This window comes from Cololabis saira, chromosome 17 (genome assembly GCF_033807715.1).
Source record: "Cololabis saira isolate AMF1-May2022 chromosome 17, fColSai1.1, whole genome shotgun sequence".
Classification (NCBI taxonomy): Eukaryota; Metazoa; Chordata; class Actinopteri; order Beloniformes; family Belonidae; genus Cololabis; species Cololabis saira.
The window spans coordinates 27,360,308-27,378,116 of record NC_084603.1 but is presented as its reverse complement, the minus strand read 5'-3'; the positions used below and the strand labels follow the sequence as shown (position 1 = coordinate 27,378,116).

The 17,809-nt window shown below is 39.3% G+C and overlaps 1 protein-coding gene across 1 annotated transcript in view; it reads left to right on the top strand.

Annotated features, from left to right (window-relative positions):
• The window catches only part of srbd1 (S1 RNA binding domain 1), a 57,084-nt gene that overhangs the window by 10,702 nt on the left and 28,573 nt on the right, over window positions 1–17,809 (top strand). Inside the window, exons 10-14 of the mRNA XM_061744801.1 lie at window positions 2,404–2,507; window positions 2,978–3,085; window positions 3,328–3,485; window positions 6,704–6,794; window positions 6,991–7,098. Of these exons, the coding sequence (XP_061600785.1) occupies window positions 2,404–2,507; window positions 2,978–3,085; window positions 3,328–3,485; window positions 6,704–6,794; window positions 6,991–7,098 (569 nt within the window). The remainder of the gene's footprint in view (window positions 1–2,403; window positions 2,508–2,977; window positions 3,086–3,327; window positions 3,486–6,703; window positions 6,795–6,990; window positions 7,099–17,809) is intronic.

Sequence of the window (17,809 nt, the reverse complement as noted above, 5' to 3'; positions counted from 1 at the left end):
TCCCGCTTCATAGTCCACCCCCCAGCTCTAGGGCAACAAAGCTGTAACGTTAATTTAGGAATGTAATCCAGTCAGCTTGCAGAAAGCTCGGTTTAAACTCATGTCTGACCACATTAAATGGTGTAATACTGTCAGTGAGGTCAAGAACCGTCCAAGTTTGCTGTGAATATGGCTGCCGCTGTGGGTGTATATGTTTGTTTATCTTTGATATGTTGGATGGATAGACGTGTTGATGACTGTATACCTCTCCTGAAGTGGTGAAGGCGAGGAGGACACAGACGGAGCACAGACGTTGGCTGGCTGCCCTCCCTTTTGGGCTTTTGAACAGATCAAGGGGACATCGTGGAAAGACTATCTGTCTGGTTCTGTCAGGGTTTGGCTTGTACTTGGTTACCTGTCACCGCTGATGTGTTTAACACAGAAACACACACACACAGTTCTGTTTCTGATTACCCAACATGGAAAAAACTGACAGATGTACTGACTTTGAGCTATTTATCATTTATAAGGGCAGTCGCCTGCTATGGAGAGAAACTGAGCATGAGCAGAGTTTGCACTACCGTTGGGGATCATAACATGTGAGGGTGTTGCAATAAGGCAGGAGGAGTATTTTATTTCTTTTTATTATTAGTTTTGTAGTGAAATGAATTGATGCTTAAAAGCAACAGTTGGCTAGTTGTCAGTAAGTCATAGCGCTACTCTTTTGTAACCTTTTCTTCAACAATGGACTTGGCAAAAAAAACATATATTGCATTAAATATATATATATATTCAATGTCTGTATCAAAGATTACATGATTATTTTCAAAAAGCAAAAAATAATGGAAATATTTCATCTATGCATTTTGGTGTTTGTATAAAAAAATCACATTTTTGTGGCGTGTTGAGACTGTTTATGTAGTTACTGTGCAGTGCCATTTTTGTTGACTATAAATAACTTTATGGTTTATCTTTTTATGTATATGATGATGCAAATATTGACGCTAAAATGCTTCTTCACCCTTGCCTTCAGTCTAAAATGCACTGCTACCATGTAAGATGATAAGTCATTCTTCATTATAAAAGTGATTTGAAAAAAACTTAAACCCTCAAAACACATTTAACAAGACAGTTTTCTGTTTACTACTTTAATTTCACTCATGGGCTTTCACAGATGTTCAGATAAATCAAAACGAAGTGTTTATCTTGCTTTTTTGACAACGCGTAAACTTCGGCGCTTTGATGAAGATTGTTTCAGAAATCTCATCACCGTCAGTTAGGGAGCCTGGGGCGGAAACATGCCAACCAAAGAGAAACTTTCATCATTATTCAAGCTAACTTGCTGCATTATTCCTGGCCTCTGCCATGTCATTAGCTATGCTTTTAAATTTGTATTTTTGTGTGTTGCATATGGGTGCACCACATCCGAGGGTGCTACTGAGTCGTAATGGTTGTGGCACCATGTGTGGGAGTGGGTGGGGGAAGGCCTTGCGGTCTCAGTGCTGATGGTGGCATAGTGGTGGCATTTGTCAGCTTGCGTCTTCCGCTTGGGCTCCAGATTGACGTCTTACTTCTTGGCCCTGTTCTGTGGCGGGCTAAAGGTTCCCCACTGAAAAGGTCAGACACTTACTACTGTTTGCTTAACAGCATGTAACAGTTCCTCTGAGGGGGAACCAGCACACACATCACAACAGGTCTGGCCACAGGACATACTCCTAGGCTCCTTCATGCAGATGTGTGGAGTTTAAAGTGTTTTTTTTTTCTTTTTTGTTTGTTTGCCTGTAAGTAGAGACTTTTTAGTTTTGTTTTTACAAACAGCATGTAATAGTTTTTTCTCACCCAAGATTTGGGGTAAAAAGTGTTGGGGGCCAATGAGGTATATCCTAAAAATGATCAAAATTACAAGTAAAGTTTTTAATTGGGTTATATATTTCCTTGCATATAAAGATATCAAAATTACACTATTTAATTTATATATCTATGTATGTATATATATGTATATATTGTCCCTTTAACAAACAAGCCATATTTTTTTATATATGTATGTGTGTGTGTGTGTACTGTGGGTGTGTGTGTGTGTATATATATATATATATATATATATATATATATATATATATATATAATGTGGATGTATGTTGCAAATATTGAATATAAAACACTCCTTTACTGCTGGTTTCAGCCTAAAACGCATTGCTACCATATAGAGATATGTCTTGCTTCATTATTTAAAAATTAATTAACTATCATCACAATTTGGTCTGCTGTATACCGGTACATTTCAGCTTTTGTTTCTCCCAATAATTTAACTTTAGCTGTGTTTTCTGTGAAGGCTGCAAGTTTTGGGATTTCCATGGCTCTTGCTTACCCGTCTGTGCTCGTTGGGAGTGTGTGCGTTTCATCGACGCATGTCTTTGTGTGCAGGTACTGGCCATTAACCGAGGGGAGAGTCTGAAGATTTTGACAGTGAAGGTGAACATTCCCGACAGAGTGAAGAGTGAATTCATTAGATGGTGCATCAACTGCAGGTCAACAGCACAGTAATACACAAGCAGCTGCTCACACGTCCTGATAAGATTGTCATTGCTTAGTACATTCTCCTTTTTAAAATAGAAAAACATGAAATAAAAGTACTTCTGTCTGTTGCCATGCCGAGTACTGTCAATTATGTGGTAACAAAATAACAGGCTTCTCATTTTCTCATTTATTAGTCATATTTTTGTTGTTTGTTTAGATGTGATTGTACCTTGATAAATAATAAGCATTATTGATTAAATTGATTGCCTTGATTTAATTAAAGAACATTTTCAACTGGTTCACTAAGTTCTTATCAAACTAAGACATGTTTATTTGATCCTTTAGTTCGTAAATTGGGATGTTGATTTGAAATGGTTTTTTTTTATTGCATTCAAAGTCAACTTTTCTTGCATAAACTAAAAAAAGAGTATGAGGGAGATGGATTTCAGATTGGTGAAGGCACATTTGTTTTTTTCATCAGGTGGAGGCCAAAAACATTTGCAAATCAAGAACTTCAAAGTATAATTAAGAATGCAGTAGAGGACACTTATAAAAGGCTTATCCTGCCTTTCCTAACCAGGAATTACAGGTATGTTTTTGTTTGGATTTTTTTTAAATATTCATCCATTGTCACAATCTGCAATTATTTTCTTCCGTCTGTAAATGTAAATTATAAGTTATAAGTTTCTTTCTTTACTTGCTCCTTTACCCCACCACTTGCATCTTCCTATGTATCCTCCATCTACTGCCCTTAATGAGTTTTTTCTTGATATCTTCAGTGGCGTCCATCCCCATATGATGTTCTCTCTCTCTCTTGATGCCTCTTATTAGGACTAAGCTGACAAGTGGAGCAGAGAAGGAGTCGATCGCCATGTTCGTGCGGAACCTCCGCCAGCGCCTGTTGTTGGGTCCAGTCAGGGGCTGTGTCATTATGGGGGTGGATCCTGGATTCAGGCACGGATGTAAGGTGGCAATCCTCTCCCCCACGAGTAAGTAACACAAAATTCCCTGTGGACAGTCAACGTCCCTCATAGTTGCATTTGCTTCACAAATAGTTTACTGGAAAATAAACATTAACGTGCCTTGAACCCACCTTTTAACAGACATAAGAAACAATCTTTCACATTGTGGACAAATCTAGGACCCTTTCTTTAAAAGGTTGCTTCAGTTCATTGAGGTTTTTGGCCTTTCTCTTATGGACAGATCTCTTTATGTTTCAATATAGCATTCGGTTCGGGGTTTGGGGTCAACTTAATGATTTCAGGGTATCCAGGTTCTGTGACTACAAAAGAACCCCAAATCACAAACCCCTCACGTTCATGCTAGACATGAAGGATGACTTTTTTCTTCTGAAACGCTATGTTAGATGTTTGCCATACATGGTCCTGGGCATCGAGGCTGAACAACTCCACTTTGATGGCCCAAATTCTCCAGAAGACTTTCTTCCTTTTTTTTTTAAGACTTGTGAACTTCAGACATGTTTCCATGTTCTTTATAGACAGAAGAGGCTTTCTTCTGGTGTCCATTCGAAACAAACTCGTTCAGCTATCTTCTAATCGTCCTCAGGAACTAAACGTGGTCAGAGAAGCCTGTAGGGCCTGAGATGTTACTTTATTTATACCATTTTTTTTTAATTATTATTTTCTCTAAGCATTGTATGGTCTTATCTTGATGTAATTTTACTGGGATGTTCACTCCTAGCAAGATTGGCAACTGTTATGAATCCTCAAGGTGCTGATGGTAAGCAGCACCTGGCTGGAACCTACCTGCTTATATCCTACAAAAGCAGTAGAGGTGCTGAAGTTTTGCTGACAGGATCTTTTTTGGCATAATTTTCGTCAAAAGAAAATAATACCATGCTAAAAAAAATTTTTGTTGTTGTTAGTCTGTGGCTTTATTTGCCTAATACTAAGATCTACAATGGTCCGATGATTTTTTTTTTTCCAAAGAAAAAAAAACATTTAAAGACTTTGAACATATAGCATGCAGCAGTGTAAGAAACTCCCAATCATTCTACCTAAAACACTACATCTTACACACAATGTATCTTAACCTCATCTTAATCCTCTCATAATAATGAGTAGGGACTCAAATGTATTAATGTGCTTCTACTGTGTAGTAAAGGTGGCATAGAATTAAAGAAGATAATTAAACCATTAATTGCATGTTTTTGTTTTGTAGCTTTGCAATAATTCATCAACTAAAATTTGATGATCATGATAACCATATTAACAAAACCACACTCTTTCCTCATGCACTATTGTATGAATAATTGGGACCTACGAAAAAACACACAATGTATATGTGTGTGTGTGTGTGTGTGTGTATATATGTATGTGTATCAGATTGTCCCTTGAATGATTTAAGAAGCTTAGTATTTTTGCTTAAAGAACGCATTGTAAAAAGGGAGGACTACATCTGTTATTGCCACCAAGGTGTGCCAACATGTCAGAGATTGCGTTCCACTTGGCAAGCCCCTGGTGAGTGGTTTATGTGTGTGCATGTGCATGTGTGGGTGTTTTAAATGTCTACTTTACTGTATGTCTTGACATGTCTCTCAGTGGGTGTGGCCTCATACTGTGCAGAAGGATGTCCCACCCTCTGCGTGACCAGTTGTGCTGCCAAGAGTCATGCTGACACCTTTACAACAGATAGATGGGGCCATATATCAGGTGTCAGTCCCAGCGTGGCGTTGTCGCAGGTTTTTGGTGCCGATTCAGATGTGCTCTCCTCCACTAAGGATGCAGTGGAGAGTGGCTGTAGTTTGTGCTGCTAGAGTTGGTGAAGGCAGTCGGATAGAAAATTGTTGAATCATCTGTAGGTTTCACTTAGGGCTGGGCGATATGGCCTTTTATTAATATCTCGATATTTTTAGGCCAGGTCACGATACACGATATATATCTCGATATTTTGCCTTAGCCTTGAATTAACACTTTGATGCTACAATCACACCACAATGATAATTCTATATCTACATTAAAACATTCTCGTTCATACTGCATTAATATATGCTCATTTTAAACTTTCATGCAAAAAGGGGGAATAAGTCAAATTTACCAAAACTGTATTTATTAAACAGTTACTAAGCAGTGAGTGGCACAAACTTAAAAAGTGTCATTTCAAAATAGAAAGTGCACGTTGCATCTCTCTGATTCCCGGTCAAAGAACATCTGCTAAGAACATGTTCTGGTCCTGGTTTTACCTGGATGACCAGGTTTTACCTGGTTTTACCTGGTTTTACCAGGATGAGCTGCTCTGAGCAGGAGGGCCATTAGAGCACCTTTATATTAAATTGTAGGTGCAGGGACTGCAATGTTTCATCCTCTCCTCCTTTACTTTGCATCACTTTCACTTATTGTTAGAAATATGACGTCATATAGTCTTGTTTGACTTTGTTTCAATGATAGTGATTGATTTCATGTGGCCACATTTAAGCAACACTAGGTGACGTTTCTCAGTTCTGAAAGAGAAAAGCCTGAATTATGGTTCCGCGTTAAATCAACGCAGAACCTACGGCGTAGAGTACGCGTCGATGCGCACTTACGCTGTAGGCTCTGCGTTGGTGTAACGCGGGACCATAAATCAGCCTAAAGGCTCGGCTGCGCGTGTCGCGCTCCCCACAGAGCCGTTCGCGTCGTGCGAGGAGAAAACATCCCCTCCCGTCTTTACTAAGCCGGTTAGCTTTGTAAAGAGTCCGCCGCGCGTAGCAACCGCGCAGATGAGCCCACGGCGCAAACAGGCCGAGTTTGGGAAAGTTAAAGTTAAAGCTAAAAAGTTAAAGTGAGCGCCGGTCCCGGACCGCAGCGCCGAGACCTGCAGCTGGTCGGGGGCCAATGATAATGCACACACGACAGCACGTGACTGACATGTGTAACAGGGTGCGCTTGTTTTATGTCTCAGAGAAGGAGAGACGAGACGAGAGAGTGAGAAAAGTCTGTCATTTAACGCCCGCGGCTAAATGCAAAATGCCTGAAAATTTATACTCGAATATGCACGATAGAGTCATTTTGTACATCGCACAGAGTAGAAGCCGAGATACATCGGCTATCCTCGATATATCGCCCAGCCCTAGTTTCACTACCCCATTAGATCATGTATCATCAGTGAGAATAACCTAAAACTACAAAGCTTTTTCTGTTGTTGCAAAACTTTACAGTCAACATTTTATTTATGTGGTCTCTCCCTCTCCTCAAATCTGTGCTCTCAGGCCAAATTCTCCACACAGATGTTGTATACCTGCATAATTCAGGACAGCAAAGAGAAGCAGAGAAATTGCGCCACCTTATGATCAGATACAGGTACTACTATTGAATACTTATTTTGGGTAGACTTTTTATACTGTAGAAAGAACAAATTATTTGTGTCCAGCCTTATGGAACAGAATGTACTCGCCAAACCTTTTTAATATGGAGTACTATGAATCTAATTATGGTTTTAGAGATTCATGGTTGCTGTCTTAACCCTTACTGTTCTCCTCTTCAATGTCCCCACCAGCTGTACCAATGTTGTCATTGGAAATGGGACCGCTTGTCGTGAAACTGAGACCTTCTTTGCTGACCTAATATCCAGACGTTATTTTCACCCCCTGGATGTATCCTACTGGTAAGGTTTTTATCCATTTCACACAGAATAAGCCGCAGTTACTCAAGCAGCAGAATATACATGCAGGAAGTACATATGGAGAATGAATGGGTCACTTCTAAATAGATGGATAGACTTTATTAATCCCAAGGGAAATTAAAATTCTATAGTATAATTATAGTTTCAGATTTACTGCCCCTATCTTACATTATATGTTGTGTCTTTACTGTTGTGATACTATAAAATGTTACATGATAATGTCACCGCTTTTTATAATGAATTGAAAATATAAACTGTTACTTTTACACTTAAATAAAAATGGAGATATTAGCAACAACACTGGTGACCCTTTGGCAGCCAATTAATCTACATGTTTCAAAGTAGAAACAGACATGAAAGGTTTAAGCACAACAAGAACAACTGGCTTTCCAACCATCAAAATGCTGTTTGTGATTTTCATTGCACAAAATGGGATATATTATGTATTATGTCTTTATGTTAATGACTATTTCATAGTTCAATTTTTTTTTTTCTCCCCACTTAAACATATGGAATAGACAGGGATGAAAAAAGTATTAGTGAGATGATTGATAATGAATGAAAAATGATACAAGAACAGAAGGTTTAGAGAAGATGGTGAAAGAATGAGGAGTAGTATGAAAGTGTAGGCAGCTGGCAAGAAATGTGTGTGAGAGTAAAAACGCCGGGCAAGATCGAGAGTGCATAATTGGAGGAATGTGTCTTCAAGTGAAGGTCTTTTAAAGCCATCTGGACTTCATTTCAGTTTAGTCCAATTAAAGAGAGCGTTTTTTGGTCCACGTTGTGTCTGTAACCAGAGCCAGTGCAAACTTTAGAATACAACAGCATGGAGCCTCGGTCCAAGCAAAATAACCAGTGGCCTTTCTTTGCACCATCTCCTTCACTCTCGGCCGAATTCCATGTGCGTTTGTTGACGTGAGGTTACCAGTGGGACCACAGCCTAAAATCATTCTGAGCTACATGTATACGTGAATGTCAGAGTTTATTTTGCTTCCATCTATATCGTTTAGTTCACCCACATATGTACACTTAAGAGCCCACGCTTTTCGTGTAGCAGTCTATATTTTTTTTTCTTTGTTTCATTTTTTCCTCTTCAGGAACAGAACTAGTCAAAGTGAGGCACTTATTAAGTTAATGTCTACTTGATTATTTTTTTAGCAGTCCAAGTCTGCAGATATCCTTTCTTTTGAACCTTTGTGATGATTTCCAGAGGAGCGGAATTTCACATCTCAATGTGTCCCAGGAAGAAATAAACACATCATTGATGTTTTTGTGCTTTACTCTGTTTTGCCCTTTTGTCTTTTTGTTGTCATTCCCTTTTATATCTTTTGTGCTTCACTTCATTCTTCTTTTCCATCCTCATCTTGAGTCCAACAGTTCTTTAAAATAAAGAAAATTTGATACTCTATATCTAAAGGTAAAAAAAATACTCCTAGCAAGTGTTTTTTCTGTTTTAAGAAATATCACTTTGTTGGATAAATTATTAAAATTGAGGATTTACTTAAAGAGTAAATTGCAACTGTGTAAATGACTTACAGTATTTAAGATGTGCATTTAAGATTTAAATAAACAAAGCAAAATTATGTCATGGATTCAGGTAGACAGGTATCCAATGATATGCACCAATGTTTTCCAGACTAATTCACATTAATTTCAGCAGACACAAATATGTTTTGTATGTTCGTTCATATGTTCTTACTTTTCCCCTTTTATAGCAAAAGATTTGTTAGTTTAGAAATAATCCCGTTAAGTTTTTGTAAAGGCTCATGACTGCTCTGCTGCTATATGGTGTTGGCCTCTGTTTTCATTTTGAAGGACGGTGATGATTTTAGTGCAGGCTGAATGGCTGATCTCCAGGATTGGCATACATAAGCACCCACAGAAAACCGTACACAGATTCTCCACAACTCTGTATTGATGCATGGCCACTTATTGGTTGATGCGCTCAATTAGGTTTTGATGGACAAGTTTTAAGACTTTCAGCTGAACCACACAAGGCAGTAGAAAACCATCAGAGCTAAATATATTATAAACTGCACAGACAAATAATTTCTAAGTGGAATACTGTTTTACTTGTTTTAGTGTGTCCACAAAGCAGTTGGCACTTTATATCTCAAGGTTACAATCCACGCTCCTTAGGCTTCTGTTTTACTCATTCACCTCTACTAAAGCCAGCTATTTTAGTCTGAAAAGCATCCTTTAATTTTTAATATTTGGCAAAACTTTGTAGTTCAAGGTTTAATATAGCTACCGTATATCTGGTATCTGTGTCTGTACATACACTAACGTAGGTGCTAGTATAGTTAATTAAGACTTTCCTCCTCTCTTCATTTCTCCTTCTCTGTCAGCTTTGTCCGTGCAGTAGTTCATTAAAGCCGTCAGCCTCATTTACGCCGTCTGCTTCTTGTCTCACTGTGAGCCTTCATTGTGTCTCCACCCCCACCCTTTGCCACCCCTTCTTCTCTACCCTCCTGCCTTTTTCTTTCCGTCCTTTTGCCTCAGCGCTCAGCTGGAATGACAGCCAGAAATGGCAGCCTGCAGGACATCCCTACTTGTCTCCTTGTGTGTGTGTTTGTGTGATTGGGGGGGGGGGGTGATAATGCACGTACATATTCTTGTGTTATTATTTAATTTAAATTCCACTTGTGTACCAATATGTGACTGTTTACACTTGTACAACTCAGCGACAGTGTTTCTGTACGTGTGCGTGATTTTCAGCTATCAGTTGGAGTGAGATTTTAGGAAGATGTCAGACATGACTAATGTAAGCTACATAAGATGTGGCCAAAAACATCAATATATTCCCACTGAATACTATACGTGATGTGTACTGAATATTTTCGGCAAATTAAGTCTATAATAACTTTTAATATTAGTATTTGTGGTGTTTGCATTCTATATCCTTAGCGTCCTGCTATTAAAATCTGTTTCCTTCTCCCTTACTCTCCATTTCTCTAATATGCTATATTTGAACAAAACTGGATTGCTGATAAAAACCATAGTCCCATATTTTTCTGTATTTCATCAGACAGCGCAATAAGTCAAAAGTAGCAACTGAAATTAAGGACTGCATATCAAGGATATACAAAGCAGACAAAAATCAACTTTGAAAGCATTGTGTTTTTTTTTATTTATTTATTTTTCCTTTTCACTCTGACAATGTTCACATTTGGAGCCCATCAACAATTCTAAACCTTAATACAGCAGCAAACAACTGGTTTCTATGTGAAGATTTAGCAGTGTATTGATGTCCTTTGCATGCCTATATTTGATATTCTTAAACTCTTTCCTCTTCAAAGTCTGGGGTAGCTGTGCGTGCCTGCGTGCAATGAATTACAGAGCAATCAAAGTTCTAGGCTAGCTTTTACTCCATGGAAACTGAATCTGAATATAAAACTAATCTCTTCAGTTAAGCAAAGGAGAAGAAAAACAACAACAACAAGGAAATATGATTCTGATTTTGGCTTCATTTGTTCTGCAGTTGGTTTGCTACTCTGGTGTGAAACCCGGTAGTTTCTCTAAGAACCCACATTACACCTTTAACTGTGCTGTAAATCAGGGCTGGGCAATTAATCGAAGATTGATCAAAATTGCCATTTGGAACTTATAACTGAGCTAATCTTGCCCATGTCAGTTTTTGAAAAGTCTTCCTTTAACCTTGTGTTCATGTAATCTTTCCTTAAAAACAAACTGTATTCAGTTGGGATATTTTTCATTTGTGGTTATTTACAGAAAAAAACGGGTCAGTGACAAATGGGGCAAAAAAACAACAACAAAAAGACTAAACTAACTAATTTCATGTATTCAAAGTTTAATGTTCAATTAAATGTGATATTGATTTGTGGTCATATCACTCAGGCCCACTTTTTTAATTACCTTCATTCTGCCTGATAGCTCATCTGTATAAAAGGAGAAGTACTCATTTAATTAGTGAGATGGTGGCTGATCTTTTCTATGCTTCAGGATTGATTTGTGTTTCCCGTAATTAATAAACTATGACGTCCATACTGCTGTTTAAAGCTGCAGGTGTAATTGCAGGCTAAAATTTATTAAAATATAGATTGCATTCATTACTTGTGAGTGTTTTAAACAGAACTGATTTATGATGAATGTGAATTTTCTGAATTTAAAGTAACATTTTAGTTTTTTCCTCATGATGCTTAAAGGTCTTTTTGCTGCTTTCCTGCTGCTGATTGTATTTCTTAGTATAAAATACATTTAGCTGCATTCACTTATCAGTTAACTGGTTAATTTCAAGTTATTTCTATTTATAACAGCGACTTTACAAATGTAAAAGTGTTGTCATCATTAGTTCATGTTCTAATTGTGATTGTGTTATCATAAATAAGCACTGCCGCTATTAAAGCTACAGTATGTATCTTATAGAATGATAAACAATATAAAATACAGATTATCAGGATCTTACATCAGTGAGTGTTACTAGAGGTACCACAGCAGAAAGTAGGACATTTTTTTTTCCATTTCGTTTTGGGCTGTCTTAAGTAAGTAAGTAAATGGTTTGACTCTTCCTCCCTTATTAGATTAACCACATGATAATATTCCGTGATTAAACCTGAACAATGGATAGCCAAACATCCTGCAGGACATTATACAGCATGAGGTATTATCAAGCTGACAAGGTTTGTCTGTGACTGCAATGTCCCTCACTGGCTGCACCTTAGGTTATTTGCCATACAGCTGTGCCCCGGTAATTTAAAGACCTCCTGCTGCATTTCAATTTGTGACATATTAGCTCATGAAAAAGAAAAAAAAAACTGTAGATTGTAGGTACTTTAAGCCTGTATAGAATATATATGGACAAGTTGAACATGAAGCAAATATCATCAGTTATTATTGCCTTGGTCCTGGCATCAACACCTCCTCGTGATGAGTTCACGGCCTGCTGGTGTGTACGTGCGTGTCTTTCTTTTTGGTTCCTTGACAGGCCAGTGCAGTATGACCTTGGCTGTCATCGTGGGTTAACACTGACAGAGCATGCAGGCTTTGTCAAAGCTCATGAGAGTGCTCAGCACCGGTCAGATAAATGCTTCTGAGCAAGTGTGCGTGGATGTGATTATGTCTGTGTGTGTTGGTGCTATGCAGTGGAATTTTATTTATTTATTTTTTGCTTTTTGACACACAGTGGTACAGTATGTGTCACCCTTTCCAGGTGGTGGCTCTAAATATTCTGTGTGGGAAGCTTATTGGTAGGGAGCACACTATGAGTCTTGATCTGGTGACATGCAAGTTGGAGCTCCTTTTTTTTTTTTTTTTATAGTTTCTTTTGAAATTCAGGCAGCAAACAGGACTCGTCCTGTCTTTAACTTAATGTTATGTTAACATACTTAGAGTTGGGTTGGGCTGGGACATTTGCATAGCAGTTGAAGCATGGAGTGTTGAAGAAAAAAAAAAAGTAAAGGGATTATTACGGTATGCTCACTGGCTATTTAGGGTTGTTTAACTAAACTTAAATGGCATTTGCTTTCATATTGTTGTGAATGAACTGTCATATATAGATTTGTGTTTTGGGCTATGTGCACGACAGGTGACAAGTTGACAGTGGTTGGCTGTAATGGCTGATGGAAATGAGATCAGAGGGCAAGAATATGTGGGGTAAGGTTAGGAGGATCTTTGGGCCATGGTGATGATACACACACACTTTGACCACAGCTTGAGGCAAACAGAAATGACATCCAATTTCGTGACCACTTGCTCCGTCACTCCTGAGGGCAATGAAATGACTGACCCTCTTTCTCTGTCTTGAACACACAATACAGACCCTCGAGGACCTTGAAGTCATCAATCAAACCACCAATGCTTCAGTTAATCAGAGCTTATTTGTATAAATGTTAGTGTAATTAAAATTAGACCAAAAAATGTTTTTATATGTTCAAAAAACCTCAAAAGCTTCAATATAAAGCCTGTAGAGAGGTGAACTGAAGTTTGGACTCATCCAGCAACTTTTCCATTCAGAGACAACGTCCTTACTTCCTGGGCTGTATCCATTATTTTTTACCGTTTATTTATGTTCCACTTAAACATTTCCTGTCCGTGTGAAGTTGGCTTTTTTTTTTCCGACATGAAGCCATGTCTTATGTTGTGCTCTGCTCAAATGAACACAACATCATCTCTTTCTCCCCATATTAGTCAATTGTTGATTATTATTTTTATTTTCCTTTTTATTGGCTCATAACTACAAGGTGTCCAAGCATTTGCTGCAGAAACCATAATTAGATAGTTGTGTCTGCCCTCGCTGATATACAGCCATGCTTAGAATAAGTCCTTGACTGCCTTGCCCTCTAACTCCTCCCTGCTGGGATGAGATCATTATTACCGGCTAGCTGATGGACCTGGAGGACAGTGGTGGAGACTGTATTTATGACCCTATGTGGTCCGGGTATGTGTATCCCCTGTCATGTCCTGTGTCCAGGCAGTCTCCCAGGGCCAAACTGAGAGACTGATAAACATACAGTGGCAGGGCTGGTGATGACTGAACGAGATCCAGGCACTTGGGCTTCTCTGAAGGTTGGAAGGTTGGACAGAAGAAGAGACAGATTGATTTAGAGGCATGGAAAGGCCTAAGTCTGGCTGTGGGGTGCATCTTCATTTCAAAGGAAAAATGAACTCGTGGATGGATTAACCCCCCTCAAAAAAAAAACAAAAAAAACAAATTACCATATTACTGTGTAGAACAAATGAAAATACAAACAACATTATTAAAGTGGAAGTGGCTCCTTGTAAGTCTGGAGCTCTAGTTCTGCAGATAAAGTTTGGGATTTGATCAGGATTAATAGTGTCCCCAGTGCTGAGAAATACAGGCAGACCCTTATCCATGATGCACTTTGGCCTCAAATAAAATCTGCAGCAGGACAATGACAGAAAACATGCACCCAATGTTATGTTATAACTATTATCCCCCTATAAAGCAACAATTTTCAGTATACAAAAAAGAGGAAGTGATGGTATGGCCCCCACAGAGCCCTGACGTCAACATCACCTGCCTGAGAGATTTGTACAGTATTATATATTGATGACAAATGTTGTGAAATGCTGCTGGATAAAAGGGAAAAGGGTCAGAGTGTGATGTTTGGTGTCTGCCTCTCTTTTAGCTGCGAAAGTAGGAATTAGAATAATTTGGGTGTAATTTTCGTCTCCTTTGCTTCCTTATTTTTGCTTGGTTTTTATGGTGATTCCACTTTCTTTAGAATGTAGACCAGGATCCATTGCATCTTTGCTTTCTTCTACTGTACATTAAGATAAATTGACATAGATGGCTCAAATGCCGCCTCATTAATGAGATTGGACATCATCACTGCAATGTCTTGTGAATCTGCCTTTCTCTCCGTAGCTTGGCACGGTCAAAGACGGGGTGTTGGGTTTGGTACTTGGCATTCGCAGGTGGTAGACGGTGAATATCTGCCAGTCTTATCCCTATCACACACGGCCCCCTCTCACTCCATACCATGCCTCACTGGTGGGAAGCGCCTTGTCCCTTCTTCTTCCCCTCCTTTCAGTTACCGTCTTCCCTCAGGGTTACAGTGTTCCCTGCAATAGTCTTGTATTTGACAAACATGTGTGATGAATCTGTGTGACATGCAGTGAGTGTGTATTCATCTTTTTAGGGTGTGCATCTGGATGTTGTTGTGTATAGCTTTGTGTGTAGCGCGAGTACAGGCCAGATTGACGTGAATGTCTGTGAGGCTTTGCTCTTTTCAGACATGCCTCACACGGGCAGTTGGAGCTTGTGTGTGTGTGCGTGTGCCCGCCTGCCTTCTAGCGCCTCGATAGAGACTGACGGCCCCTGACACCTGCCATTTGGACGCTTTTCTCTGTGAAAAATGTCATCGTCTTTGGACCCGACGTGCGTGTGCGTGTTTGTATGCGTGTGTGAGAGGGAGAGATATGGCACATCCCTCAAATTTTCTCCCTGAGGTCAAGATTTACAGCTGACTGAACAATGGACCCAAGCTGTTTGAGCAGCCGGGACAGAGAAACTTGGCAAGAGTGTGTCTGTGTGTTTGTGCGCTTGTGGGATGTTTGTTCATTTATTTAGTTTATAAAAATAACATTTAAGGTGGTTACAGCTCCCTCTAAGCCAGTTACAGTAAATGAGGAGGTCGATCCAAGCATCGTCAACACAAACAGAATAGAGGGACAAATTAAGGTATTATAAAATATACCGGCCAAGATGGATGAACCCTCTCTTTTTAGGCTCCTTTCTTTTGAAATTCAGTTCCAAACTTTAACTTGGGTAGGTTTAAATGGACACAGGTATAATTTTAAGATAACTGCATGCTGTCAGAGGCTGCCTGATGTCTGATAGACACAAACAGGTGGGGTATCCTCTCTGAAGATGTTCCACCATTCATCACTGCAGGATGAAGGCTTTTGTACCATCTTTCTGTTTATTAGTCTGGTCTTTTGCAAGTATAGTGTGTGACGTTGTCCCCAAAGTATCATTAGTCCTTGTGTGTAGGATAGTTGTCTGCTGAAAATGTAGACATGTCTCTTCACATTTTCTCCCTTTTTCCCTTTCTTGTTTTGTTCTTCAGTTAAGTTACAAGTTCCCCTTAAGGCTTCTCTCAGCTTTAAAAGTAGATTTTCAATCAAAAAGAGTGTTTTTCCTTTAAATTATAAATATACCCTACAGTTAATGTTAGGTGAAAAAAATAGATGCAATGGACTAATTATAATTTCTACCAAATCTTGAGCTTTTGATGCTGTAGCTATTAATGTCACTTTAAATGGACTCTTTACATCTACATGAAGAGCCTAACATTTATGAATACATGGTAGATGGATGTTCCTAGTTTTATAAGAGGAGCACACAGTTAGTTATACACATCTGTATATTTGAACCTCATAAAAACAAATGAAGTAGTACTTGATTGCTACTATTGAGTCAGTAACTTAGTTGTCATTTGCCGCAAGTGGCATATTAATATATGGGCCTTTGTACGACTTGGAAGTTTTTAAGTCTTCTGTCAATTTTGTCTTTCCTCATTCATTTTCTCTAGTTTCCACCATTTTTACTTCTTCCCACTTATTTAATTAGTCACTGGTAATATTGTCCCTATTTTCTGAGCTGTTTTTAATTTCGATTGAGGCTGTGTGAGCCTAAAGGCTGTAATGAAGTATCAAAGTGTGTATCCATCTCCTTCACTGTTGGGTTTCTGGCGGGGTAGCGGGGAACCAGTCGTCATGCGTGTGTCAAGCCCAAGGGTGTGTCTTTAAACACAACTGGTAGGGGGACAGATAGGGGAGCCAGTTTGTGACTTTCCCCTAGGATGGGACGGGGCTGGAGGCAGGCCCGTGTTTATGTGTGTACATGTAATTAAGAGAGCAAAAGGAAGTGTGAATAAATGATAACCCTACAGGACAAGAAGTCATCGCATTACACCAAGAGGCCACTACTGACTTTGTGTCGTCTTATAGTATGCGTGTGTTTGCATATCTGTCCACATACTGACCATCCAACCACAGACGACCTTCTGGTGTCTGCCAGGGTGATGCCCGCACAACAGTGACAGTCATGGACGCTATGGCGATGAGGGCTCAGAGCTGTATCCATGACAGTGCTGTTACCGAGATGCCCCGGCAACAGCCTTAATTAATTTAGACGTGATAGGAGTTGGTGCCACCCTTCCTTTGATATTGCTGCCCCCGTTCCGAGTTCCTTATAATAAAGTTTCATTTAATTTTAATTTTTTGTTTTTTTTTTGTTTGCCATTCTGTCTTTTTTGAACACTGAGGTGCTGTCAATATTTCTATTTAACCTCCAGTGTCATATCGTCTTTGTTTTGTCTTCACATACATTAAAATTGAAATCTTTTTTTTAATGCATGTGCATGCTTCGGGAGCAGAGACATTTTTGAGAGTCAGGTGACGTGAACGTTTGTGTAAACCACCCGGGAGATGAGTCTATCTTGTACGTTTTGGGTTTGTGTGTCTCTTCTACGTTGAAGTGTGTGAGACATCCAGTGTCAGGTTAATGACCAGCTTTGCTTTCACCTCCTTGAAGGTCATGTGCCAGTGCTCGTTAGTGGCGTCGCCATGGCGATATGTCAGCTGTCAGCACGATGGATAGAAAGATGACAAAAAGAACAGTGGGGGCGGATGACGGGATGAATGGCGAAGATGGTGCAGGGGAAGGATGAGAGGGAGAGGAGACGAGTTCATTTAGATGTGATTCTCATCAGAAGGCCTCTGCCACTCTGCATTAACGAGACACTTACACTTGGCAAGGTTGTTGTGGCATGGTCAAGCCTCTAGGTGTGTGTGTGTGTGTGTGTGTGTGTGTGTGTGTGTGTGTGTGTGTGTGTGTGTGTGTGTGTGTGTGTGTGTGTGTGTGTGTGTGTGTGTGTGTGTGTGTGTGTGTGTGTGTGTGTGTGTGTGTGTGTGTGTGTGTGTGTGTGTGTGTGTGTGTGTGTGTGTTTAATTGGACACTTGCAGAAGCTTATACTTTTGGACATACGGGAAGTGTTGTTGATCATCTTCCAATATTGATTAGCCCTGTGGAAACATAACTTTTTTTTTTTATGTGTTCAACCCTCCGTTTTTCTGCCGACCTGCAAAATTACTCTAACTCCGCAACTATCAGTGGCTTTGCTGTGTTTGGGTCCACTTTATACAGAATACGTTAACACGGGAAAGGGATCATATTTTTGTTGTAGACAGTCTTTTATTTTTCATT